The 23,427-nt window shown below is 40.9% G+C and overlaps 2 protein-coding genes, 1 long non-coding RNA gene and 1 pseudogene across 3 annotated transcripts; 2 read left to right on the top strand and 2 right to left on the bottom strand.

Moving 5' to 3' along the window:
- The first annotated feature begins 2,074 nt into the window (after positions 1-2,074).
- LOC105044688 (uncharacterized) lies at positions 2,075-6,812 on the top strand. Its single transcript, XM_010922678.4, has 4 exons — positions 2,075-3,697; positions 3,833-3,987; positions 6,093-6,238; positions 6,321-6,812. The coding sequence occupies exon 1, from the start codon at positions 2,313-2,315 to the stop codon at positions 3,225-3,227; it is 915 nt and encodes a 304-aa protein (XP_010920980.1). The 5' UTR covers positions 2,075-2,312; the 3' UTR covers positions 3,228-3,697; positions 3,833-3,987; positions 6,093-6,238; positions 6,321-6,812.
- A 2,277-nt stretch (positions 6,813-9,089) lies between these two features.
- On the top strand, positions 9,090-12,740 carry LOC105044689 (zinc transporter 6, chloroplastic-like; annotated as a pseudogene).
- A 5,563-nt stretch (positions 12,741-18,303) lies between these two features.
- LOC105044691 (RING-H2 finger protein ATL2-like) lies at positions 18,304-19,114 on the bottom strand. The gene has a single exon (XM_010922679.2). The coding sequence runs from the start codon at positions 19,089-19,091 to the stop codon at positions 18,330-18,332; it is 762 nt and encodes a 253-aa protein (XP_010920981.1). The 5' UTR covers positions 19,092-19,114; the 3' UTR covers positions 18,304-18,329.
- A 2,391-nt stretch (positions 19,115-21,505) lies between these two features.
- LOC140857899 (uncharacterized) lies at positions 21,506-23,193 on the bottom strand. The gene is made up of 3 exons (XR_012141347.1): positions 22,944-23,193; positions 22,763-22,816; positions 21,506-22,641 (listed from the first exon to the last, which is right to left on the bottom strand). It is a non-coding gene; the product is annotated as an uncharacterized lncRNA (long non-coding RNA).
- Between the last annotated feature and the right edge of the window lie 234 nt (positions 23,194-23,427).

Raw genomic sequence — 23,427 nt, 5'->3', positions numbered from 1 at the left:
GGAGTCTTCCTGCAATTAAAGTTAAAGGCGAAGTCCGGCTCCCGTAGGAGTCCGGACAAGGCTTACCGGCAGCTGATGTTGAGGATGGAGCCCGGCTCCCGTAGGAGTCCGGGCGGAGTCTACTTGCGGTTGAAGTTGTTGGCGGAGTCCGGCTCCCATAGGAGTCCGGACGAAGTCTGTCTGCAGCTGTTGGAGTCGAGGATGAAGCCCGGCTCCCGTAGGAGTCCGGGCGGAGTCTTCCTGCAATTAAAGTTAAAGGTGAAGTCCGGCTCTCGTAGGAGTCCGGACAAGGCTTACCGGCAGCTGATGTTGAGGACGGAGCCCGGCTCCCGTAGGAGTCCGGACGGAGTCTACTTGCGGTTGAAGTTGTTGGCGGAGTCCGGCTCCCGTAGAAGTCCGGACGAAGTCTGTCTGCAGCTGTTGGAGTCGAGGATGAAGCCTGGCTCCCGTAGGAGTCCGGACGGAGTCTTCCTGCAATTAAAGTTAAAGGCGAAGTCCAGCTCCCGTAGGAGTCCGGGCGAAGTCCCTCTTGAGGTTGGAGTCGTGGACAGAGCCCATCTCCCGTGGGAGTTCGGGCGGATCTTACCGGCAGTTGAAGTTGACGACGGAGCCCGGCTCCCGTAGGAGTCCGGGCGGGGCTCGCAAGGGCTAATCCCGCTGAGAACTTCGGCCGTGGGTATTTTGTATCCAACAATGTTCTTATTGAGTATAGATACACCTTTGTTTATTTATAGTGAAAATGAAGAGAAAGCATCCACACTCCTCATCATAATTTTAGGCTCTTAAGCTAGCTAGATTCCCCGTGATAAAGATGAAATGTCAAAAAATAAGCGTACATCTCCTTTACAAACAGAAATAAACTAGAGTTAAACATGTCCAATGCACGTGAGAGATGTATGCTTCCCAGGGAAAAAGGATTCAGAAATATATTGCAAAAGTGAAGTTGCTTAATTGTGAAGTCAGTATATCTCTATATTGTCAATCAAAGTACTAATAGTCATAAAGGTCAGTCCAAGACAAATTAACCCCGTGACATTATCTACACCTAAGTACTTCTTCGTCTTGAACAGTTGAACCCGCAGCATTTTGTGCGTGTCATATGTTCTTGCGTCCAAAAATATCGTGCTAGAAACGTTTGTTGCGTCGGCACTACCCCATTCCCTGTAGCTAAACTTTATCCATTCACAACAGCATACGGCGGCACATATACCGACTCCCATGGACGACCCAAGAGACGGTTTCATGTTGGCGGTGGCGGACTTCAAAATTCTCATTTCTCAACAGAGGTCAAAGTCAAAACCCAGAAGCCAATTCCCGGTCGACAAGATCCACTTCCCATCCTCTCAGATTACGGCGGGCTAAGAATACCTTGCCTACTTGTTTACGTCCATAATCTATTCCATAGATCTTAGAACGATCGAGGACCCAGTCCTCTCCATCACTACAAATAGTATCCTCTGCCAATTAACAAAGAGAGAGTGCGTGAGAGGAAGAAGTCCGATAACTAAACAAGGAAGAGACGAATGGGAATAGCACGTTTGAACGTGGTCCCAAGGCGATTAATTATAGCCGAGGAAAGCACCTAGATTCTGCTGTCCCTTTCAAAGAAGACAACGTCGCTTATTCCCGAGACCCCTCTTCTCTCACCTCACCAATACCGCTCTCGGCCGCATCACTCCCCGATGCACGCGCTCGCCACCCGTCTTCTCCGCCCTACCGAGAGCTCAACCCCCAGTATCACCACCTCATCATGCCTCGCTACCACGGACTCTCGGCTTGCTTCATTACTTGTTGTCTTTCTTCTCTCTCACACTGTCTTTCTGTCTCGCATGCTTTAATACTTTACGAGACTGCAATGAGAGCAGGCTGAGTCCACATACTGCCATTCAAAGAAGAGAGAAGAAGGAAGACCAAAACAAACTACTTGTTTATAAATGTATAATTTTGCTTTCCAACCAAGCAACAGAGCGCAGGTTAGAAGAATCCAAAACTGGCAAGAACTTACAAGCTACTACTACCAATATATCTGTTGTGCTGCTACCTCTTTAACTCCTCTCTCATCACCCATGCAATAAAGGCTGGACCCCAAGAGAAGAACTTTTCCTGTGTGGTTTTTAACTAGTTTAATGCCCTATATATGACCACCGCCCTTGCCCTCCATAGAGGAGAGGTAGAGAATCCCACCCCACCCTAAACTTCCACCCCTCATCTCTCTTCCCATCCTTCCAAGACCTTTCCTCCTTCCCACCGCCCGAGGCTGCCGTCCCCCGGCGCCCAACCCCTCCCTTAGTTTCTTTTGGGTATTTCTGGAAATGGATGGTGGGCGGCCTCCTCCTCCAATAGAACAGTACGCTTTTTCCATTCCCGGTAGCCCCAGCAGCACCACCAGCAGTAGCTCAGCCGCCGCTGCCACCACCTCCTCCGGCGGCGGCGGCGGCGGTGGGGGGATTTCTATTGGCAGCAGTGGCAGCAGCGGCAGCAGCAGGAAGTGCAAGGGAAAGGGAGGACCGGACAACGGGAAATTCCGATACCGTGGGGTACGACAGCGAAGCTGGGGGAAGTGGGTTGCGGAAATCCGCGAGCCGAGGAAGCGGACGAGGAAGTGGCTCGGGACGTTCTGCACCGCCGAGGATGCAGCCAGGGCCTACGACCGCGCGGCGCTTATTCTCTACGGTCCTCGCGCACAGCTCAATCTCCAACCCTCCGCGGTCACCGCGACCGGCGGTAGCTCCTCCTCCTCCTCCTCGACGTCCACCCTTCGTCCTCTCCTCCCCCGCCCCTCCGGCTTCCCCTTCCCTCTCCTCCACTCATCCTCCTCCTCCTCTCTTTATGCCTTCCCTCCCATAACGTACTCTAACACAACGGAGAGCACCATCGTCGCCCATGGGCCCATCACCAGCAGCGGCACGTATCACTGCATGCCTATCGAACCGCAGCAGTTGGAGCATGGATCGGCGGTGGCGGCGCCTGCGCCTGCGCCTGCGCCGGCACCTGCGTGTGTGCCGAGCCATGTCGTTGCGGCCGATACTGGTGTAATATACGAGGACATCCGCTCCCTTGCCGGGTCGGTGAGCTCGAGCCTGTCGCTCTCCAACCAGCCAGCGGCGCCGGTGGAGACCACCACATCAATGCCTTTGGTGTCGTCGCCGGTGTGGAATTATGATGATTATGCTGCAGCAGCTTCTTGCTTGTGGGATGACGGGGATCCCTTCTTCTTTGATCTATGAGGAGGATGGAAGCAACTTCTCCTTGATACTATTATTAATATATATAGGACTGATAAAAGGAGAACTAGGGTTTCTGCTTTGCATGCATACTTTCGAAGGATTCCTCAATTATACCATCGTCTTGGTTGGATCATCTATTTTTTTACATTTTTTATTTTTTTTATACTTGGAAGCTTGAAGAACTCTAGCATTTGTTTTGTAATGTCAGAAATTTATGAGAGTTCCAAACTACTTTATGATCAAGAAAGACATCGCGCAAGCAGCAGGCTGGAGTGATAAGAAGCAAACTGCACCAGATGACATGGGATAAAGAGGGCACGCAGGAGCAACAGTATATAGATGGATGAGTAGCTATGCGGGGGAGATGTCTATGCTGTCTCTAGGTTTCTATTGTCTGATCGCAGATATTTAGCTATGTAGTGATGTTGGCGCTAGTCCTTGGATTAGACCATCTTGGTTGCAGATTTAAGGTAAGGGCCTTCTATTATGTTGTGGGTTAATTACATTGCACTATATATCTGTGTTTCAGTGTTTCTTCAATCGTCATAGATCTAAAATTTAGTTATTCTGGCGGTCCTTATCATGCTGTTACTCTCCTTACTAAGATCGCAGGATCATTTCGATGTCATTTCCACAGTTTTGCAGCGATGGGTTTCTACTGTTTTACCAACTTCTGTAATGAATTTCTGGCCGGCCGAGAATGTTTTACTTGTTCAACGTGGTGATGGTGGTCATATTTCTTCTTATGACAGATTTGTTGGTAAGTATTTCACTGTTAGCGTACTTTGAGCATTGCCTCTAAATTGTTTGATCTTTTTCGTTTTCTCTGAATTATCTTAGGGTATCCTGCATGATCATTATTTCATCCAAGTGTTCGTGATCAACACTGATTTTCTAGAACATGTTTTTTATCACTTTGTTCATGACTTGTTTCAATACTCTGAAAAAAACTGTATTGATCTATACAATATTGAAATCTACAGAAAATCTTAGGCATGTTTTATCACCTAATTTAATTTCTTCAGAAAATCAGGATCACTAAAAGATCGATGAGCATCATAACTAGCAGGGATTTGCTGGTGGATTAGCTCATGTAGGATGTTGTCTAAAAGAGGACATCGGCAGCAAGTCTGGAGCACAGAAGTAGAGTCTGAAAGGAAAACGAAAGAAGATCATTTGAAATGTATATTACATGCAATTTAGGAAATGAAAAGAGCATACTCAAGGTGGTTTAGACTTATATAGACTCGATCAAAACAATAAGATATTTTGATGATCATAGTGTATGTTGACTTTTTTCCTGTCTTTGTGCAATTGGAGCGTTCCCTGGAAATAATTATTCCTGTGTTATAGAAACTGCATAATTTGAAATAAAGTGCATTGATCAAAAATTCCTTTAGCTAGAGTTGCATGTTTGTTGTAACATTGTGCATTTCACATGGTTTTTCTTAGATACTGTCATCTAGATCTCTACTTTTTGGTTGCGAGTAGCAATCACAAACTAGTTCATTGAGCAACTGAAGGCCATATCTTCTTCTATTTACCCCTTCAAAGAACAACTGAGTATTGTTATCTTCAGTAGCATTAAGTCAGAAAGTCCAGAGTTTAACAACTGATTGTTTAAACAACTGCTTTGTGATAATTCATAATATAACTCTCTGATATTTCTGCAAAATGACCTTGAAGCAAGCTGGGATAGAAAAAAAGAAACAATTGTATTTCACGACTCTTCCATTCTTGGCATGCATGACATGCAGCGGTCAATTAGGTTCGAATAGTTTATCTAGTTTATAGACCAACCACCGCTTCCATCGACATCACGTGAGATGTTTTCTTGAAAATTAAGTTTTGCAACATTTAATTCTTCAGTATAGTGCCATTTCCCCATATATATGTATATATATATATATATATAAAAGGAAGCACATGTACAATAGTATAAAGTCACACTTTGTCTTCCTCCATGTCTTAGAGGTGCTTTATTATTTCGTCACATTTTTTTTTTGCAAATTTTAATAGTATTCCTTACATGATGCTTACTACGTACGGTTGCTTTTGTCTAATCCTTGTTACCATGCTACCAGTGTTTTGCTGTTAAATGATATTTGAGATACCGTTCACCATTTATAATTGATTATAAAATTTTTTAAAATATAAAAAAATTTAGGAGTGGCAATTGGATCGGATCAAATTAGATTAGATTGATGTGGATCGAACCAAAAATTATCAATCCAATTCTGATCTATTTATTAAATAGATCAAAAAATTAGATCTAAATCCAAGCTGTTTATTAAGCTGGTAATCCGATCCAATTCGTTTAAACAATTTATTAAACAGATCAAGTTAGATTACATAGATTAAATAGGTTAAACAGATTTTTAACGAGTCATACAAATTAAACAGATCGATTAAATGGATTAAAAATAATTAAGTAGATTTTAAATAGATTAAATATTTTTGAACAATTAAATGAGTTAAACATATTATCTGATCTAATCCGATATAAATATTAAAAATTAAATGGATCAAATATTTAAAATCAAATATCATTCAAATATTAAATGGATCGATCTGTTTATGATCCGAATCTTATTAGTTCAAATCTAAATTATATATGACGAGTCAATACAATCAGATGATGAGTTGAATCACATTTTACCTAAATAACTTTCTTTACCTCACCTTTCTCTCTCTATATGTTCCTTCTCGTGGAATGTTGTATTAATGTCCTCACTATCAGTCTTTAATCTATTCAGTCTTTTAATCTACAACACGTATAGACCTCAGTTATTCATGACTAACCGGACTGCTTGGAAAGATATAAATACGAGCTGATATGCTTCATTGTTTCAATACCTGGCCAAGATGCGTCCACGGTGGCTGTCAACGATTAGGAGATGGAGCCAGTTTTTAAGGACGGCTGGGCATGGATGGGCAGCTTGGCCACCAAACCCCTTCTCGTATGATTGATCTGTACGAAGAGAAGCGAAGCAAGACGCGTCTAAATTTGGGTGGGATTTTTATTTTATTTTATTTTATTTTATTTTATTTTTTTGAAGCCCGTTTATTTTAAGTTTGATGTTTGGACTATAGGTTGAACTGCTTTTTGGGTTTGGGTTTTTCCCACGGCCTTGGAATGGATCGGTGAAACTGCACATTGGAAAGTGGAAGCCTACCATTGAGCCGTTGGCTGATTTTTTTTGCCTTGAGCTGGTGCATCCTCGAGGGTTTGTGACTTTTTTAGCCTGATGGCACTAGGCGGAATCCGGGGCTCTCACTCGTATTTTCAGTTCCATTGCAATTCCCATGCATAAATGTCATGACGTTAGAGTTTGGACATCCTCTTGCATCCCAAGAGTGATGATAGCTGATCTATATTGTCTATTTTGGCAAGAGCCCACCAGGCATTGGACGCTGGCTAGATTTAGAGAATAGCAGTGCATTCAAGGGTGAGTCTGCTCCTATGAAATGTAGCTTGGGTCCGGCTTCTGAACAGTGCTATTTTAAGGATAGATGCTTGGACCTTCAGCTAGATGCTCGTCTTGCAATGTTGGGGATGAGATAGTGGAGCATCTCTTTCAATGTCGAAGGCCAAACAATGTGGTACCTCATGGGCCAATATCATCGGTTTGTTCATGTTGGGGCTTCAATCCAAGTTTTTCTGAAGCTTCCGAGGTAAAGTGCTGAAAATGAGGCAACCAAAACAACTACAATACAAATCGCCCACATTGCTTACCACATCTGGCTGGTAAAGAATGGAATGATTTTCAAGTCCAATGATGTTCGATGAGATTTATTTTCGAGCGAGCCCTCATCTCGACTATGGAGTTGATTGAAGTAACCTTGAGGCTTTCGGAGTCCTAAGACTTCCATTCTATTCGTACAGTAACCCAATGGATTTTCATCTCCTGGGAGTCCTGTCCCCACCTATGGTTTACCTCGAGTCAACTTTGATGGTAGTGTCAGAGACAGGCGAGGTGGTGCTATTTTATGATCCAAGAACCAGGCTCGGACCTTGTTGCGATTGGAGGGAGAAAGTTGATGAGCCTACCATCCTCGAGGTAGAGCTCCGTGCGGTAAGGGCCGAAATCATTTATGCTCATCAGATCTTGCATGTTGACCATCTCATCATCGAGGGGGATCAATCACAGTAGTTACCTGACTATAGAACTACAGACAGAGAGCCATTTCCCACCCTCTCCTGGACATTGCGATTGGGCTACGGGGTTGCATCGGTCTCACCATTCATCATATTTTCAAAGAGACCAGTACGGTGGCTGAATGGATAACCACCTATGTTACTGGGTATATCGATGCTCTTTGAATTTGTCTAGAGACAGCCCCTCGACTTTTTAAAGATATTTTATTTTCTAACTCTTCTAGGTATATTCACGCAAAATTGTATGAATGTTCTGTTTTTATTAAAAAATAAAAATAAAAATCTGACTAACTAGGCTTGTTAAGATCAGAATAGTTTTTTTTTAATATATATATATATTTGTTTCAAAATTCCGTCCAACTGGAACTTTTGGTCTGAGAAGAATGTTCAGCGTTAGAAATCTATTTCAAAACAACAAGTGAATAGAGCTAGATCGAAAGTAAAACAATTCTACATTAAGCAGCACAGTTCAAGGTGATACCATAGAGTGGGATAGCTCTCCTTGTTTTCAAACAAATAATTTGCTATTTTAGCATTTTCTTCTACTAAATAACAGATTATTGTTGGAAACAATTTCAACGAAATGCTTCATTTGTAATTAAAAAACAGACACTGTTCAGTATTTAAGAGCTAATAATTATGTTATTTAATACCAAATTTTTTTTATCATTAGATGCTTGGCCTCCACGCATCCTTCTCAATTAACATAAATGCCTTGCATTGCCTGAAGCTCCGAGTTGTGTTTTATTAATGTTAACATTCTGTGATTTGCCGGGCTAGACCTTCTAAACCATTCATAAAATGAAATGGTAGTTAAATTCTACAATTTTATTTTTATTGCTAAAGTTTACTAGCACACCAAATAAGTTGATGAGGCTCTCTCACTTTTTAATTGGAAATTGAGGAGATGATCTTGGAATTTTCCTTCCATCTAAGATTGGATTCTTTCCAAGAACTCAATTAGAGATGATTTTGAAGATCGTAGCTTAACAAGTTGGTAAATCTATAATATTTGAGACCATAACAGTGGATCTATCGGTGCTCTTTATTTTGCTCTTGTTCTTAAAGAAAATCTCCAGATTCGTTATTTCATCTCAATCAATTCCCAATTTTTCTCCATTGAACCAATAATCCATCGGTATCTCCTACCCAAACTACTGTATCTCAATACAACGTTTTTACCAAATGGCTGAAAAAGGAAAAGTCTACACATTTATTAGATTCCAAGATTTTCATGTATATTGCGATAATTAATCCATACGATAACACCCACCTGACATCATGTGATCATGTTAGCGGTGCACCGTAGAAACAATTCAAAATGATATGAATAATGAGATCCATATGAATTATATTTTAATATTTAATAACTGAGACCCATAAAAATCAGCAGCCGTTGGCTATGGGGCATCATCATGCGGCGCACCTGGCGTAGGCATAAAACTTCTCCTGACCGCGTGCACAACGTCAGCGGCTATTCCCCCTCCTCCATTTAGTCCCCACTTTCCCCTTTGACCGTTCCACTGCTGCCTATGCTCGCTATTACCCCTTCGCCCGTTTGATAAATTTCCCCTATGATACATCAGTTGGGCCCCACCCCAACTGGATAACAAAACCATGCTTCCTTCTTTGTTTCGTTCGCCGAATTGGAGCTTAGAACGGAACGGTGGTCGGAATGGCGGGGTGCGGGCTTGGTGACTCGGATGCCCACGACCAGTCGTGCCGCGACGGCGTGGCCGCCGCGGGTCTCCATTGGGATAATTTTATTCACGAGCGCGGTGGGAATATCTCGCCTGTGGTGCTGGCCCGCCTTTTCGAGGGGAAGCCCGCCTACGCGAACGCCCTCCTCCTCATCAAGTGCTTCGCCGCCGGTGTCGTCCTTTCGATGTCGCTCGTCCACGTCCTCCCCGCCGCCCTCGCCGACTGCCCGCTCGCCTCCCGCCACCCCTGGCGCCACTTCCCCTTCTCCGGCTTCGTCGCCCTACTTGTGGACGTCTCCGCCTCCTCCGCCGCCAAGGAGCATCAGTACACCCCGATTGGTCTCGATCAGTGGGAGCCACGGCCACCACGGGGGCCACCAAAATTTGGAGGAGCAGGGGGACGAGGAGGAGAGGCTAGCGAAAGCTGAAGAAGAGGATGGTGTCGCAGGTCTTGGAGTTTGGGATTGTGTTCCATTCGGTGATCATTGGGGTCACGATGGGGATGTCTCAGAACCGGTGCTCGATTCGGCCGCTCGTCGTCGCGCTCGATTTGCACCAGATCTCTGAAGGGATGGGCCTCGGCGGATGCATGCCTCAGGTAATCGGAAACTCAAATTTTTGGAGTCCAATTAAAAACATTTGATTGTTAGAAACTTTAGTTGTCCGTATTTACATTGATTATTGTCAAAATTGGATTTTTCTCGTGAAATTTTTTTTCTTTTTGAGTTGAATCGTGGGTACCTCTTGTGTAGTGCTGGGATTTTGAGCAATAGTATCATCAGTTGATGTGTGGGAGTGATACGCTGAGAGTTTGGAAAGAACTATTAGATGATTGTGACTGTCCTGCGAGTGTGCAGACTTTTGTGCTGCTGAGTGGTTGTAGGATATGGAATAAGAACTATAAATAAATGGTCAAGTTGAAATTTTTAATCCTTAATTCTACTGTTAATAATTTTACGACATTGCACCAGTCTGAAAAATGCTTTTACATCCCCCAACCTTAGTAATTTAATTTGAGATATATGATTTTTTTTTTTTTTTTTAACTAGGCTGTGTAAGGCTAAAGAAGTCCCCTCTCTTAATGATGTATGGCAATAAACACTCGGAGACACAAACTTCAATTTTTTACCTTCATCCGATGTGAAAAAAACTATTGTTTGTACCATCAATCACACCTCTGCTATGTTTATATTCCAATATGGCGACCACAAAGAGAGGAGAAATTATTGGTTAGAACCATTCTACCATGTATACCTTGGACCATACAATAAAAAGTTGTCACATCATTCATTATTGGAAAAATGTTCACTATTGTCCAAGTGTGGTGAATGGAAAAAGGTTCACTTGAATGAAAAAAAGTTCATTTTTTTTGGATGATGTAGCAATGTTTTATTGGATGGTCCAAGATACACATAGTAGAATGGTTCTAACCAATAATTTCTCCAGAAGAGGCTTTGCCTTAGGTGCAATTAGATTTCATCTCATGAAAAGAATGCTCTTCTAGGACATGCATAAGAGTATATTAACTGGGTGAGAATAAGGGCTAGTATGATTTATTGGGAATGGCCAGCCTTCTCCATTAGTGATGTCCTTGCTTCTTAATCTAGATGCGGACGATGACTTGACACATTTAGTGCAAGGTCCAATTAGGCTTGTCAATGGGTTAGGTTTGCCCCAACCCGAAATCTAATCCAGTCCATTATGGGAGCTGACCCAAGGTTAAGAACTCGATAACCAATTTGATCCAACTTTTTTCTAATACCAGGAGATTCTAGGGTACAAGAGAGAATCTCACATCTCCCCTATCTTGACCCATTGTCCACCCTCCCTCCTCTCCACCATTGCTATTGCACACCATTACCTGGACGGGTCGTCCCCCTTTTGCAATTTAGACCTGACATGGGATCTTCAGGTTGTAGCAAGATGGAGCCAACCGCTAGATAAACCCCATGCTCACCAACTGCCTTCTGCAACGGAGGCTGCATCAAGGGGGAGCAGGGCAAGGTCGAGCTCAATGACCATTGTAGGTGCTAGAATCGGAGGGGCAGCATCCACACTGCCAAAGGGGGGAGGCAGGTGGTGAGGCCAGAGAGGAAGTGGTCTTGCTACAATGGATGGGTGCTGAGGAGCTTGCAATGGGGCTGAGAATAGCAATGAGCTTGCTGGAGGGGCTGAGAATGGTAATGAGCTTGCTGGAGGGGCCAAGCCAATCACTTGGCATTAGTAGATGGGAATAAGACACCATGGTGTCTTTCTGCTTCTCTCTTCTTGTGAGGTGACAAATTCACAGTGTTAGGTCCTCAAGTCAAGTCTTCCAGTCGGGTCAGATTTTCAGGTTGGATGGGATAGGATAAAGATTCGAATCAAGTTAGGTCAAGACCCAATCATTGATAGGTCTATGTTTAATTGGCATGAAAAAAGGCATCGCAGTGCATGAGACTCCCACCACTATGGGATGTAGGGAGGGTCATCTCTACACATTCTTATCCCTGTATGCGGAGAAGTTATTTCATATTTCTAACTCGTGGCACTCAAGTCATGAGGAAGCAACCTTACCATTGCACCAAGGCCTGCCCTTTCTAGTTGGCATGACTAAATGGCTTGTATCTCAATTCTATTGGTGGAAGCTTTCTACCTTATTAAATCTTTGGGAAAATTAAAAAAGAGAGAGAAGACAAATCATCCAAGTGGACCAAGTCATGTCCATGCAAACTAATCCTTTTCCCCAATTTGCCATGCCACCATGTCCATCCAAGTGGACCGAGACATATTATTTCTGTTTTCTGGTTTCCTTCTTCGATCAAAGCCATAGATCTGCTATAATTATATAAAGCACTTGGAATTGGAATCTTACATGTAATGCACACAAGCTAGAAAATTGTCACACTGTATCAGTAGACTTCTTTATTCACCTTCTCTTCATGGAATAACCTTTCATGCCATTGTTTCATGCTTTATCGAAACCAGCCGGTTGACAGGGCTATGTGGTTTTTTCAGGAGGTTTAATCTTGCAAGTCCTAATAGATTAATGTCTTTATGGACTCATTATGTGAGAGATTAAAACAAACTTCATACACATTATGGCATCTAGGTCCCTATTGTTGTCAGTGGAATCTCTAAACTCAAAAGAACAGTGGGACAGAACTACTTGTTTTGGTTCCCCTCATGAACATGCATTTTTGCTGAATAAGATGATCATTGATAATGGCAGGCTGGTTTCGGCTTGGGGACAGTGGGGTACATGTGCATGATGTTCTCATTGACTTAAACAATGGGGATAGTGCTAGGAATGATGGTGTTTTGCATGACGGGATATGATGACAGCAGCCCCAATGCATGCATCCTGGAAGGCCTGTTGGGTTCTCTCTCTTCAGGAATACTTGTATACATGACTCTTGTAAATCTCATAGCTATAGATTTCTTCCAAAACAAGGCAATGTCCTCGAGTCCTCGATTGAAGAAAGCTTCTTACATCAGATTAGTGCTAGGATCTGCTTCAATGTCTGTGCTGCACTTTGGTCCTAGTGCTTAAATTTATAATTTCTCCATATTGCTGTAATTAGGAATGTAAAATATATAATTAATTTTAAATCGGATGGTGTGATATTCAAATTTATTGACAAGGACAATCTATCTCACAGATAATGCTGCTAAGGGCCAATGTTATCCAATGTCTGTGTTCATCTTTTCTTTCCCACTCTTAATTTCAAATTTGAAATGATTATACCGGAATTGCTTTGAATGCTACGATCACTGAAAATACCAATGTTGAGACTGAGAGTTAGAGTTTCTATTGCTGGAAGTCGAAGTAGTCAGAATTGAAGCTATTGCATGATCTGTTGTTCCATATGAGTCAGAAAGCAGAGTTCTTCTGGTTCTGTGGGCTGCTTTTGTGAGCAGGCTGAGGGAAACACACCATTTTGCCCTTCCTTGTCTGCTGAAAAATAGGGAATGATAAGATGCATGTGTTTGGTTGGTTGTTGATAAGTACGAACTATACATATTGGAAGACTGCTTCAGCACCTTCTGTAATGAGTATGTCCATATTTGGTGATCAATTAGGTGGATACAGGTGCATCTGGCCAACCTCTAGAATTGGCAAAAGATTCAGAAATAGATGCGGAGGCGAAACCGGTTCCAAACAGAACTTGCTGACCAGAGACGAGTGCATAGAGAATTTCGATTTGATTACAATGGATCCTCATGTTTTTTTTTTTTTTTTTTTTTTTTTTGGGTAGAACAAATGGATCCGCATGTTAGAAACAAATGCTCATCCATATGGAGAACAGGAAATTCTGTCAAGACCACAAATATGCACAATGAAAAATAGTGGTTTTGCATACTGCTTTTATCCAATCACCGACATTTTTTTTTTTTCCAATTTTTTGAGCAAAAACATTTGTTTCCAACTATATTGTCAAGAAATATCATTTTCCTGAACCATCACAGATGGATATAGGCCAACACTGATAAGGAGATGCATTTGAAATTTTCACACAATATAGGTTCATCTGCAACGTGCAAGACATGGGCTTTTCTTGTCATAGTGGAATGGCCTATTGAATTTCTTGAGATAGTTTACATGCTTTCTACTAAACACTTCTTACACCAAAAATTTAAAATGTGTTGTTATTTATTATAACTTCTTTTATTATCGCAAAGTGAAATCTTCATGCGGTAACCAATTAAAATAAATTTGCCGCAAAGGAAGCCACCGCTATGGCTGCAATGTACCCAAATTTGATTAATGCACTCAAATTCTCTCTCTCCTTAGCAACATCTAGAGATAAATAAACGTCTCAAAAAATGTATAAATTTGGATTTATATGATCACTAAAGGTTATATAATTTGATACCAAAATTAGAAAAAACAAGTTCATGCTACTTCCTAGGATGCACTAAAAGAAACCTATTTCGTTATCCTTCAGAAAGTACTTAATAAAGGTTTCAAGAAAGTCTAGTATTTGCATGTCTTTTGAATTTCCAGTGCTGACAAAAACAAAGTAATTGGGCTTTGTAAATGTTTGTTACGGCCCAAACAAAATCAGGTTCGCAAGCTGGTTAAATTTGGCTGCGGCTTTCTCTTCATGAGTAAAGCAGCGGCCCGCAAGGATCCTAGCGGACGCAAGAAGCCCGTGGGCCTCCAGTCTAGTTAGACAAAAATGGGCCCCTCATCTACATGTTTGACTTTAGAAAGGTGACCCTGAGCCGTACTCTCCTACTCGTAAAGCGGCTAAAAACGCACCATAATGCGCTCACTTCGCCTCCTCTCCGTGACTTAGCATACACGCATCAACGAGTTCCAATTGCAAAATTACAGCTCAAAATTCCTTGTCATACGATAACTCAAGAATGTTTTGTGCAGCCAGGGTCAAAAAAGACAGAAAAAGAGAGAGAGAGAGATAAATACGACTCTTGAAACCCTGGTAGTTGGATGAAGGTTAATTTGCAGTCAGCGTGATGCGGAACAGGATTATAAGGGATTGAAGAAGAATGATCAGATCAACAGCTGTCGAGATTAGATCAAGAATAAAATACAATCATGGCTCTCTCTTTTTAGTATAAAGATGTTATGAATACATTTAAAAGAGGAGATCTTAGACTTCTTAGATGAGCCTTGCGAGAGCACGAGGACTAATTCTTGAAATCAGGTGTTTACCTTGATTTGGAAAAGCTGGAACTCAAGTTTACCAAGATTGGTCAAAAAGATTTACATCATTCAAAAACAAAAGGACCTAGAAGAGCACATCAAATGATGCTGGAAGAAATAGCAAAAGCATTGAAATGGCTCGAAATGGACATGGATGTCAATGAGGTGGGGTGCATTATGGCATTCTCATTCATAAGAATCTAATTGAGGGTTACCATACTCACAAAAGCAAAGTCATTGTCCTCAGCAAACAAATCCCTTTCCTAGATTGGATGGCAAACCTGTAAACTCATAGGTTTGGTTATCTAGCACCTCCGGTGCTAACTGGGTGAGAAGTAGAATTGGCTCCAATTTTTTCTCTCACTTCTTCTATACCAATAGTTGACCATTCAATCAAAATTTCTTTCAGACTTTATCTATTATTCTCTTGTTTTCAAGGTTATTCATGAATTCAAAATTTGTCAGGTTAGTTAGAATCTTGTCTAGCCCATCTTCATTCTCGTTCTGCATCTATTGGTATCAAGCTTTTCAACTCCTGATATGTCTAACGGCAAAGCGAGAGCAACCATGTGTTGATGGTAATCAAGGGTGTAGGCCCTTTGGATGGCAATTCAGACCCAGTAGGCAGTCATTAAGAATTATGATAAATGATAGAGAGGCTGATGATAGATGCCAACAAGAATTGGATGAAGGTAGGAAAAACATGCTGGAGATGATGCTCGCAGTCAGCTTGCCGATCAATGCGATCTTGGTAATCAACATGGGCTCCTACCAATCTGATTCTTCCGATGATGAAATTGGGAGTTTTGATGTTAACCAAGGTACCTAAATCTCACAAGGAGGTTAATGCAGAACGAAAATGAGGATGGGCTAGATAAGATTCTAACTGACTGACAAACTCTAAATTAATGATGACTTTGAAAATAAGAGAACAATAGATAAAGTCAAAAAAAATTTTGATTGAATGGTCACCTACTGGTATAGAAGAATATGAGAGAAAAAATGCGAGTCAGCTCCACTTCCTCACCCGGTTAGCATGGAGGTGCTGAATGATCAACCTATGAGTTTACAAGTTTGCCATCCAATCTGGGAAAGAGATCTTGTTTGTTGAGGACAACGACTTTGTTTTTATGAGCATGGTCACCCTTAATTAGATTCTTACGAATGAGAATGGTCATAATGCACCCCATCTCATTGACATCCATGTCCATTTTGAGACATTTCAATACTTTTGCTATTGCTTCCAGCTTCATTTGATGTGCTTTGTTTTTGAACGATGTAAATCTTTTTGACCAATCTTTGGTAAACTTGAGTTCCAGCTTTTCCAAAACAAAGTAAACACCTGATTTCAAGAATTGGTCCTCGTGCTCTCACAAGGCTCGTCTAAGAAGCCTGAGATCTCCCTTTTTAGTATATTTATAATATCTTTATACTAAAGGAAAGAGTCATGATGGTAATTTTATTTTGACCTAATCTTGACAGTTGTTGATCTGATCATTCTCCTTCAATCTTTTGTAATTTTATTCTACATCACAGCTTTAGTCAGTTGTTGAGTAGAGAAAAGCTAAACGACTTCAAAAAGAAAGGCCAAATGGAGTTTGCCAACTGTTGGATCAATTTTATTTTTATTTTTTTTGATAAAATCAGATTTATTAAACCAATCTTGAATAAAAACATCTCTATGGAAATAAATAGGTAAAATATTATAAATTCAATAGGAGCATGTGGCAATATCGTCCATAGCAATTTTCAACCAGCTATGAAGATGAAGAAACTCCATAAATTTTGGAATATGCACCATCAATCCCAAGCATAAGCAATGTCAAGGCATATCAACATTTGCTCATGAGGGTTCACTGCATCCTGTATATGAATCCATTTTTTTTTTTCTTTTTGTTTATCTATTATTATATAACTTTATGCTTTGCTTGCCTTTATTTTTTTGCTTGCATATTTTAAAATGAAAAGTTGGTTGGTGTTTAGGTCTTCTCTTGCATGAGCTGCATGATAAAAGCTTTTTTACCAAATAAAAGAGAGAGATGAGACACAAGGTACACAACATACTGCGCACTGAATTAACAATTTTAAGCATCTGTCAAATTATTTAATTATATGAACACCCTTCGGCTACAGCACTTCCTTAATTTATCTCCCAGAAGTTCATTAATCAGGTTAAAATTTAGTAACTACATCGAGATTTTTCTTGAAAAAGTTACTTAATTTGGGGAGTTGAAAAAGGTATCAATGCTTAATGAGGGCCAGAGTACGTTCCCAACTAGAACTTGACAATGTCCTTATTTTAACTTGCCTCGATGAGGTTGTCCTTCATAAATCCCATATGGGTGAGAGACTTTGGTGAGGAAATCTGGAAGAAGTTTTTCTTTCTTTTTTTTTTTTTTTTTTTGGCACAAAAAAATATGTTTGTTGTACATACCGACACAGATCACGGCATTATATATGGCACCTTCACTAGCTATTCAACTGGCAAGTAGGAATTGGCCTTTATATGCGTAGATTGTGGGTATATATAATCAGATTGTGAGATATGTAATTTTTAAATATTTTTTAATCATTTAATTTGGTATCTAAAATTTATTTGGTTTGTGGGAAAAAAAATTTATCATCAAATTTTTTTTTTCTAAAAGTTAATGGCTAGAAAATTTATTTTTGCATGTTTGTTTGGCCATAAAAAAATGATATATTTAAAATAATTTATATTTTATTAAATATTTTTTTTGAAAATTTTGTATAATATAACTATCATATTTTTAGTAAAAGAAAAGATTTTATCCTATTTAAAAGTATAAAAGCATATTTGAAAAAAAAATATTATTTCAATATCCAGCTGATGGAGATTGGACTTTTTCATGTTCTATATGTATTTCTTTATGAACATAGAGATCTTATTCCCATGAGAATACTGTTTTCTCTCTCCTCTCTCTCTCTTTTTTGAAACTAAAATCTTTCTTCATTTTTTTATTGATCATACTTCCCCTTTCTTTCCCATGAACCAAATAATCCTAAAAGATGCTCAAAAGAAATCTCATATACTTATATTTTCAGGTTACATAATCTGACTTTAGAATCATGATTTTGTTTCCAACCTGAATTTGAGAATTATGAGTTTATTTCAACAGAATCATCAAACGCTTTTATGGCATGACAATAAACAAGTCGGATTAATGGTCTGATGAAAAGCTCAAAACTCGATTCACATCGACAGCTAGGTGTCCGGACATGATGCAAAATGTTTTATTCTACTATATATTCTTAATGGTCAGCACATCGAATATGGCCTGTAGTAAGGAGACAACCTATAAACAAAATAATAGCAATAACAATAAAGAAAACTTTCAAAGTTGCTCACTTCTCGATGGCCCGCATGCCAGTTTGGATACAGACTTCTGACTTCTATCCTAATTCCACTGGTTGTCGAAGAAGAGGTGGTCTCAGTGCTGAAATCGAGCCTTCTCTAAACGTTTAATTCATCTTCCAAGATGCTCTTTAATAAACGAACAAAAGAAGAGAAAAAAGAAAAGGCAATGACAGCAGGAGGGGAATAATTAATAAAGAAACTCGAAAATAGCTTACTTTTAGTTTACAGGAAGAGATGGGAACACTCTACTTTCCGATCTACTCCTGCTCAACATTCTCTTAAGAGAACAACCCACAGAAGAAGAAGTAGAAGCCGAGGAGGAGGAGGAAGAGGAAGAACCGGAATTAGTTGAAGACTCATCAGAACTAACTGGCATCTCAACTACCACCTCACCCTCCACTGTCCCACTAAGATCACTAAACTCTTCGTCTCCACTGCCCGGCTCCTCCTCCACCCCCACCAACACAGCTAATGGTGCACCATCTCCCACCGAAGCCGGCTCATCCGTCCTCACCGGTGCCCTACAAATGGGGCACGTCGAGTGGGACATCAACCACATATCGATGCACTCGACGTGGAACCTATGCTTGCATTTGGGAAGAACCCTCCCGATCTCATCCTCCACCATCACGCTCAGGCAAACCACGCAATGCAACCCGTTCTCGTGCTCCTTGGATCTGTACACGAAGAGAGGGAGGGAAGCCACGACCTTGGCATCGACCCCATTTCCCGGTAACGCCACCTCGAGCTCGTTGGCGTAGCCAGGATATGTGCTCAAGCTCCGGCGGTGGAGAGGCTCCGTCACTACGTTGGCAACGATGGGCCTTCTCCTGAGGACCCATCTGGCATAGCCATGGAGAAGCAAAACGAAGAAGATCACTATAGACAAACATATGACCGCAGCAAGCAAGACCTTACCATTGTATGCATCAATGCTTGCATCCTGGCCATTATTCTTGTCAGGATTAATGCTAGACATGCTGTTTCTAACTCACTACTCAGTGAAGCAAATGAATAGTGTCCCAAAAAAAAATCTACATGGCATATATGGAGATGATGAAAGCATGCGTACGTTGGAGGGGATCCCTCCGTTGGGACATGGGCCCAAGTTGGGTTGAGACAAATCGTAGATAGCGCATGGAATTACGGGGTGCGTCCCAGGCAATGGGTAATAGTTTATGACAGCAATGCGTTACTTTATGGCAGCATGCCATTTGTGGCTACTATTTTATGAGAGTGACATGATATTAGAGCTCTAAGCCTCAGTGGGCTAGAATTAGATGGGCTATTTTTAAGTTTGGGTTGGCTGTTTCATTTAAAAAAAAAAACATCGCTGAAGACAGCGAGCATGTCATCCGGGTTTCTCGTGGACTTTGTTTCTTTTGGGAGGGTGGGGTGCGGGCCCGAGGTGAGAGTCTCGTGAAGGCGACGGCAGCATCTTTTTATTGCTTTCATGGGACGTCGTCTCATTTTGTGGGGAGGGGCAGATCCCAAGGCTTTGACCCGGGCTCTGCTACCAATTATTAGAGGTCACTCGTCCCATGTGATGGTTCTGTGAGGGGGCGTGCCACCGCTTTCCTATGTTCGTTAAATTGATTCCATTTGACTTTGGCCTTGAAACCACTACTAATCGGTCTTCATGTGTTCTTTTTAAGAAAAATTACTGTGTTGTTTGTTTCCATTTCATCTTACCAACGGTCGAATTGTTCTATTATGCTACATATTAGAGTTCTACCATAAAGCTATAGCTCGGATGGTATCATCAATTGCTTTGAACAACAGAATTGAGATCATTTTTGAGGAATGGGATGGTTATAAGGTGGAAGATGGGCCTAGCCCCAGATGGTCTTTTAAAGAAGAAAGTGATTCGAACTTTGTTTTGTCTCAAGAATTGAAAAATATATGGTTAAATTACAATGGAAAAATAATTGGCAATCGGGTTTCCTAAAAATTAGAATTGCATAAAAAGAGTGTTTCCTAAAAAACTAAATTATGGGTAATCGGGTTGCTAGTCAATCAAGGAATTTGGTTGAGTCAAAAGATGGATTTGGTCATCTCACTAACAGGACATTTATAATGTTGGTAGAACGAGAATTACGTAAAGAAAGAAAACAAAGCAGCAAGGAGTGTAGTTACTGACAGATAAGAGAAGCTACCAATAGAATCAATTACCATAGAAAAATAATTGGGTACCGACAGCTTCTTAAGGATGGAATCTTTCATCACACTAAAAAACAAAGATACAATTTTATCTAAAAAAAAGAAACGACATACAAAGAGTTCACGGATAGTTACATGGAAAACTTAATGTTGATTTGTTGCTATTGTGTTGGGTTGTTGCAGACATCCCTCTTCGAAAGTGGCCCTTAAAACTTCGTAACTGTAAGATAACCATCCATAAACAACTATTTCAAGAACCATCATTCATATTGTGCTTTAAACCACAGTAGGTTCATAAAACTGCTTTAACACTCGATGCTTGCCATCAATTCTCAAAACTGCTTTGGCACCAAGATACGTGCTGTTTGTTTACACGCATCAAGTATCAATTGGTCATGGATGGATGGAAAAAAGGGTTAGGCTAACTTGCGCCAACCAAATCATTCAATTCTTATTTTATAACCATGTCCTGGCTATCACCTACCCCCTTTTGTAGATTAAAAATTAGGGCAAACAAAGTTACATTATGTAAAAAGAGACTACTCCAATAAAAGCATCAAAGGGAAGAATAGAAAGTGTTATTCATTGTCATTTACGAAAGGTTTTATGGTGACGTATGCAGATGTAGAAACTAAAAATGGACATCAATTTTCGTTAAGACTTGTGTGGGTGAACGATCAGGAATTATAATACGCGGAGAAAAAACTGAACGGTCTACAAGGACTTTCAATTCGCTGGTATCAGCTTGAACCGTACTGCAAACTGCTTGGATTATGAACTAGCAACTTGGTTTCTATGATCCAAACACATCACGCTTGCTTGCCCACATAACCCCCTTCATTTTACTACTTATTCCAGAATGCGGACCTGTTAATCAATCCAATTAAGATGGCCGGTAAGAGGCGTACATTGAAGTTGCATATATTCACCAGGAACCTGTAAAACATAACAGCAGAGACAAAATGCATCCCAAGATCGAGATTAGAATACAATTGTTTGAAGAATATCAAAACAACGTGCCATCCTTGATGATAGCGTAACTTCTTCGGCTTTTTGACTAAATTTGAACCCTGCATCCGTGAACCAGGATTTAAAGAGGCTGCTGCACATAGACAGTCCTTCCTTGATGCACAAGTACATATGGTTTTCTCTGATAACTTTAGGATGGATGCAGAGCTTTCTGGAGTAATTTATAGAAACTATAAAGGCATTTGATGGTAAACAGTTGCCCAATGGAAAATAACCAAATCATTCATTAATAATGACGGCATGCGCAGAAGTGAACATAATTCATTTTTGTAGCATTTGCAATGCTAGAAAAGACTAGTGAACTGAACATGGACACTTGACCTAAAAGCAAGCATAACCAGATTAAATCATCATTCAGCAAGTGCCACGCACACGGCTTTTCTCTGGCTTCAAGGAGAAATCCGAGAAACAACAAGAGAAAAATGAAAATCATCAGCTGGCATCTGGGAGTGGCATGCAAAGCTGGTTCTGGGCTCCCGCTTTGATACCTCCCTAGCAGACACATCTTCCTGCACAATGCTCCCCTCCACCATCTGATCAGAAGCCTCCAACCCCCAATCTCTACTCTCTTCCGCATAGACTACAGGATTTTGGCAAGCAAGCCAGGTGGAGCATTACATGAGCCAGGCATCAATGCACCAATTATGGACGCCATATTTGCACCCAGGCAGGACCCTGCCCGTTTCGTCATCTTTTGCCGAACTCCAGCAAACTGCCCGCTTGGCTGCAGCATCATGCTTGGCCTCAAATTTGTAGGCCAGAGAGAGGGGATGGATGGCAGCCATTGTCACCATGAAATGGAAGAGGTTCTGCTAAATTCGCTTTTCTTCCAAGGAAGCAGGTGGCATACACGAGTAGTATTATCAGCACAAATAACTATGAACAGAAACAACAGCAAGACACGAGTAGCTGTATGAGTGGACATCTAGCAGTTGGTTCATGGGCTGACAAGGCAGGCCAGATGCTACAGAGTTCATGATTCTACCCAGCTGTTGTGGAAGAACCTTAGCCTCAAGATTTTCGGACACCATTTCTTATACATGACCATGGGTAGTAACGTCATCAATTACTCACCTTGTAACTAGAGCCTGCCCTCCAATTAGAGTGAAAGCACGTTCTTTAATAGGAGATTAGTGGACTTCTAAGGAACATAACTTCTAAGTCGGGTAAAAGTAGATCCACCAGCTGTATGGGTGCCCCCGCAGCAAGTGATCATTTTTCTACACGTGCAGAGGCAGGAAGGTACCTTCTTATGCCAGAGAAGTTTCCAAGGCATCTGCAGAACCAAGACTAACGTACCCACGGATGATAAGAGTCAATAGGTCCATAGGTAGAGAGAGCTGTCAGAAAAGAAACACTCTTCATTAAATGATGAACTGTGTATTTCCATTCAATAAATTTCCTGACAGATGAGCCAAATTTCTTTTCTTTCTTTTTTTTTTTTAAACCAAAGATGCATACCAGGATTCACAAGTCATGATGTTCCCAAGCATCATGCAAGCTTCACTCATTAAGCTGGAATTCAATAAGATAATGTTAGTTTCTTGACTGACAAGCCAAAAACCAAGACTTTTAACAGAGATGCATGCCAGGATGCTCAAGTATTTGTGCTTTAAATGATCCTATGAACTTCCATTCTAACCTGGAATTCAATAAGTTAGGATAAGTGTAGATTGACAGCTAAAGATCCTTGAGTCGTGGTGCTCTTCAGTGGTGACTACAATGACCTTCACAAGCATATGACTCTTGGTCATCTCTGGGTCTTGTTGGATCTGCAGCAAAAGTTAAATGAACTAAGAACATGCCACCTTCCGATTTTTTTATATCACTTAATATAGACCATTCTTTACAAGCTCAAGCATAACTCAATTTAAGAACACAAAATAATTTCATCAAACCTTCAGCACAGTTGAGGGAAGGAAACGACATCAGCCATAATTTGCACAAGCACCCACGGTGGTTACAGATCATCTTCCAAATTAAGAAAAAAGAATGAAATAAGTGCAGAACTGTAGCAAATCCGAGTAATATTTGTTCTTTTTCCTCCAAAGATGATCTCAGTATTACCTTATCTGCTTGCGGATATATGATTTCATATTAGCCAGTTACATTATGTAGGCACTTTA

Source organism: Elaeis guineensis, chromosome 5, assembly GCF_000442705.2.
Source record: "Elaeis guineensis isolate ETL-2024a chromosome 5, EG11, whole genome shotgun sequence".
In the NCBI taxonomy this organism is placed as follows: Eukaryota; Viridiplantae; Streptophyta; class Magnoliopsida; order Arecales; family Arecaceae; genus Elaeis; species Elaeis guineensis.
This window is presented reverse-complemented; position numbering and strand designations above follow the sequence as displayed.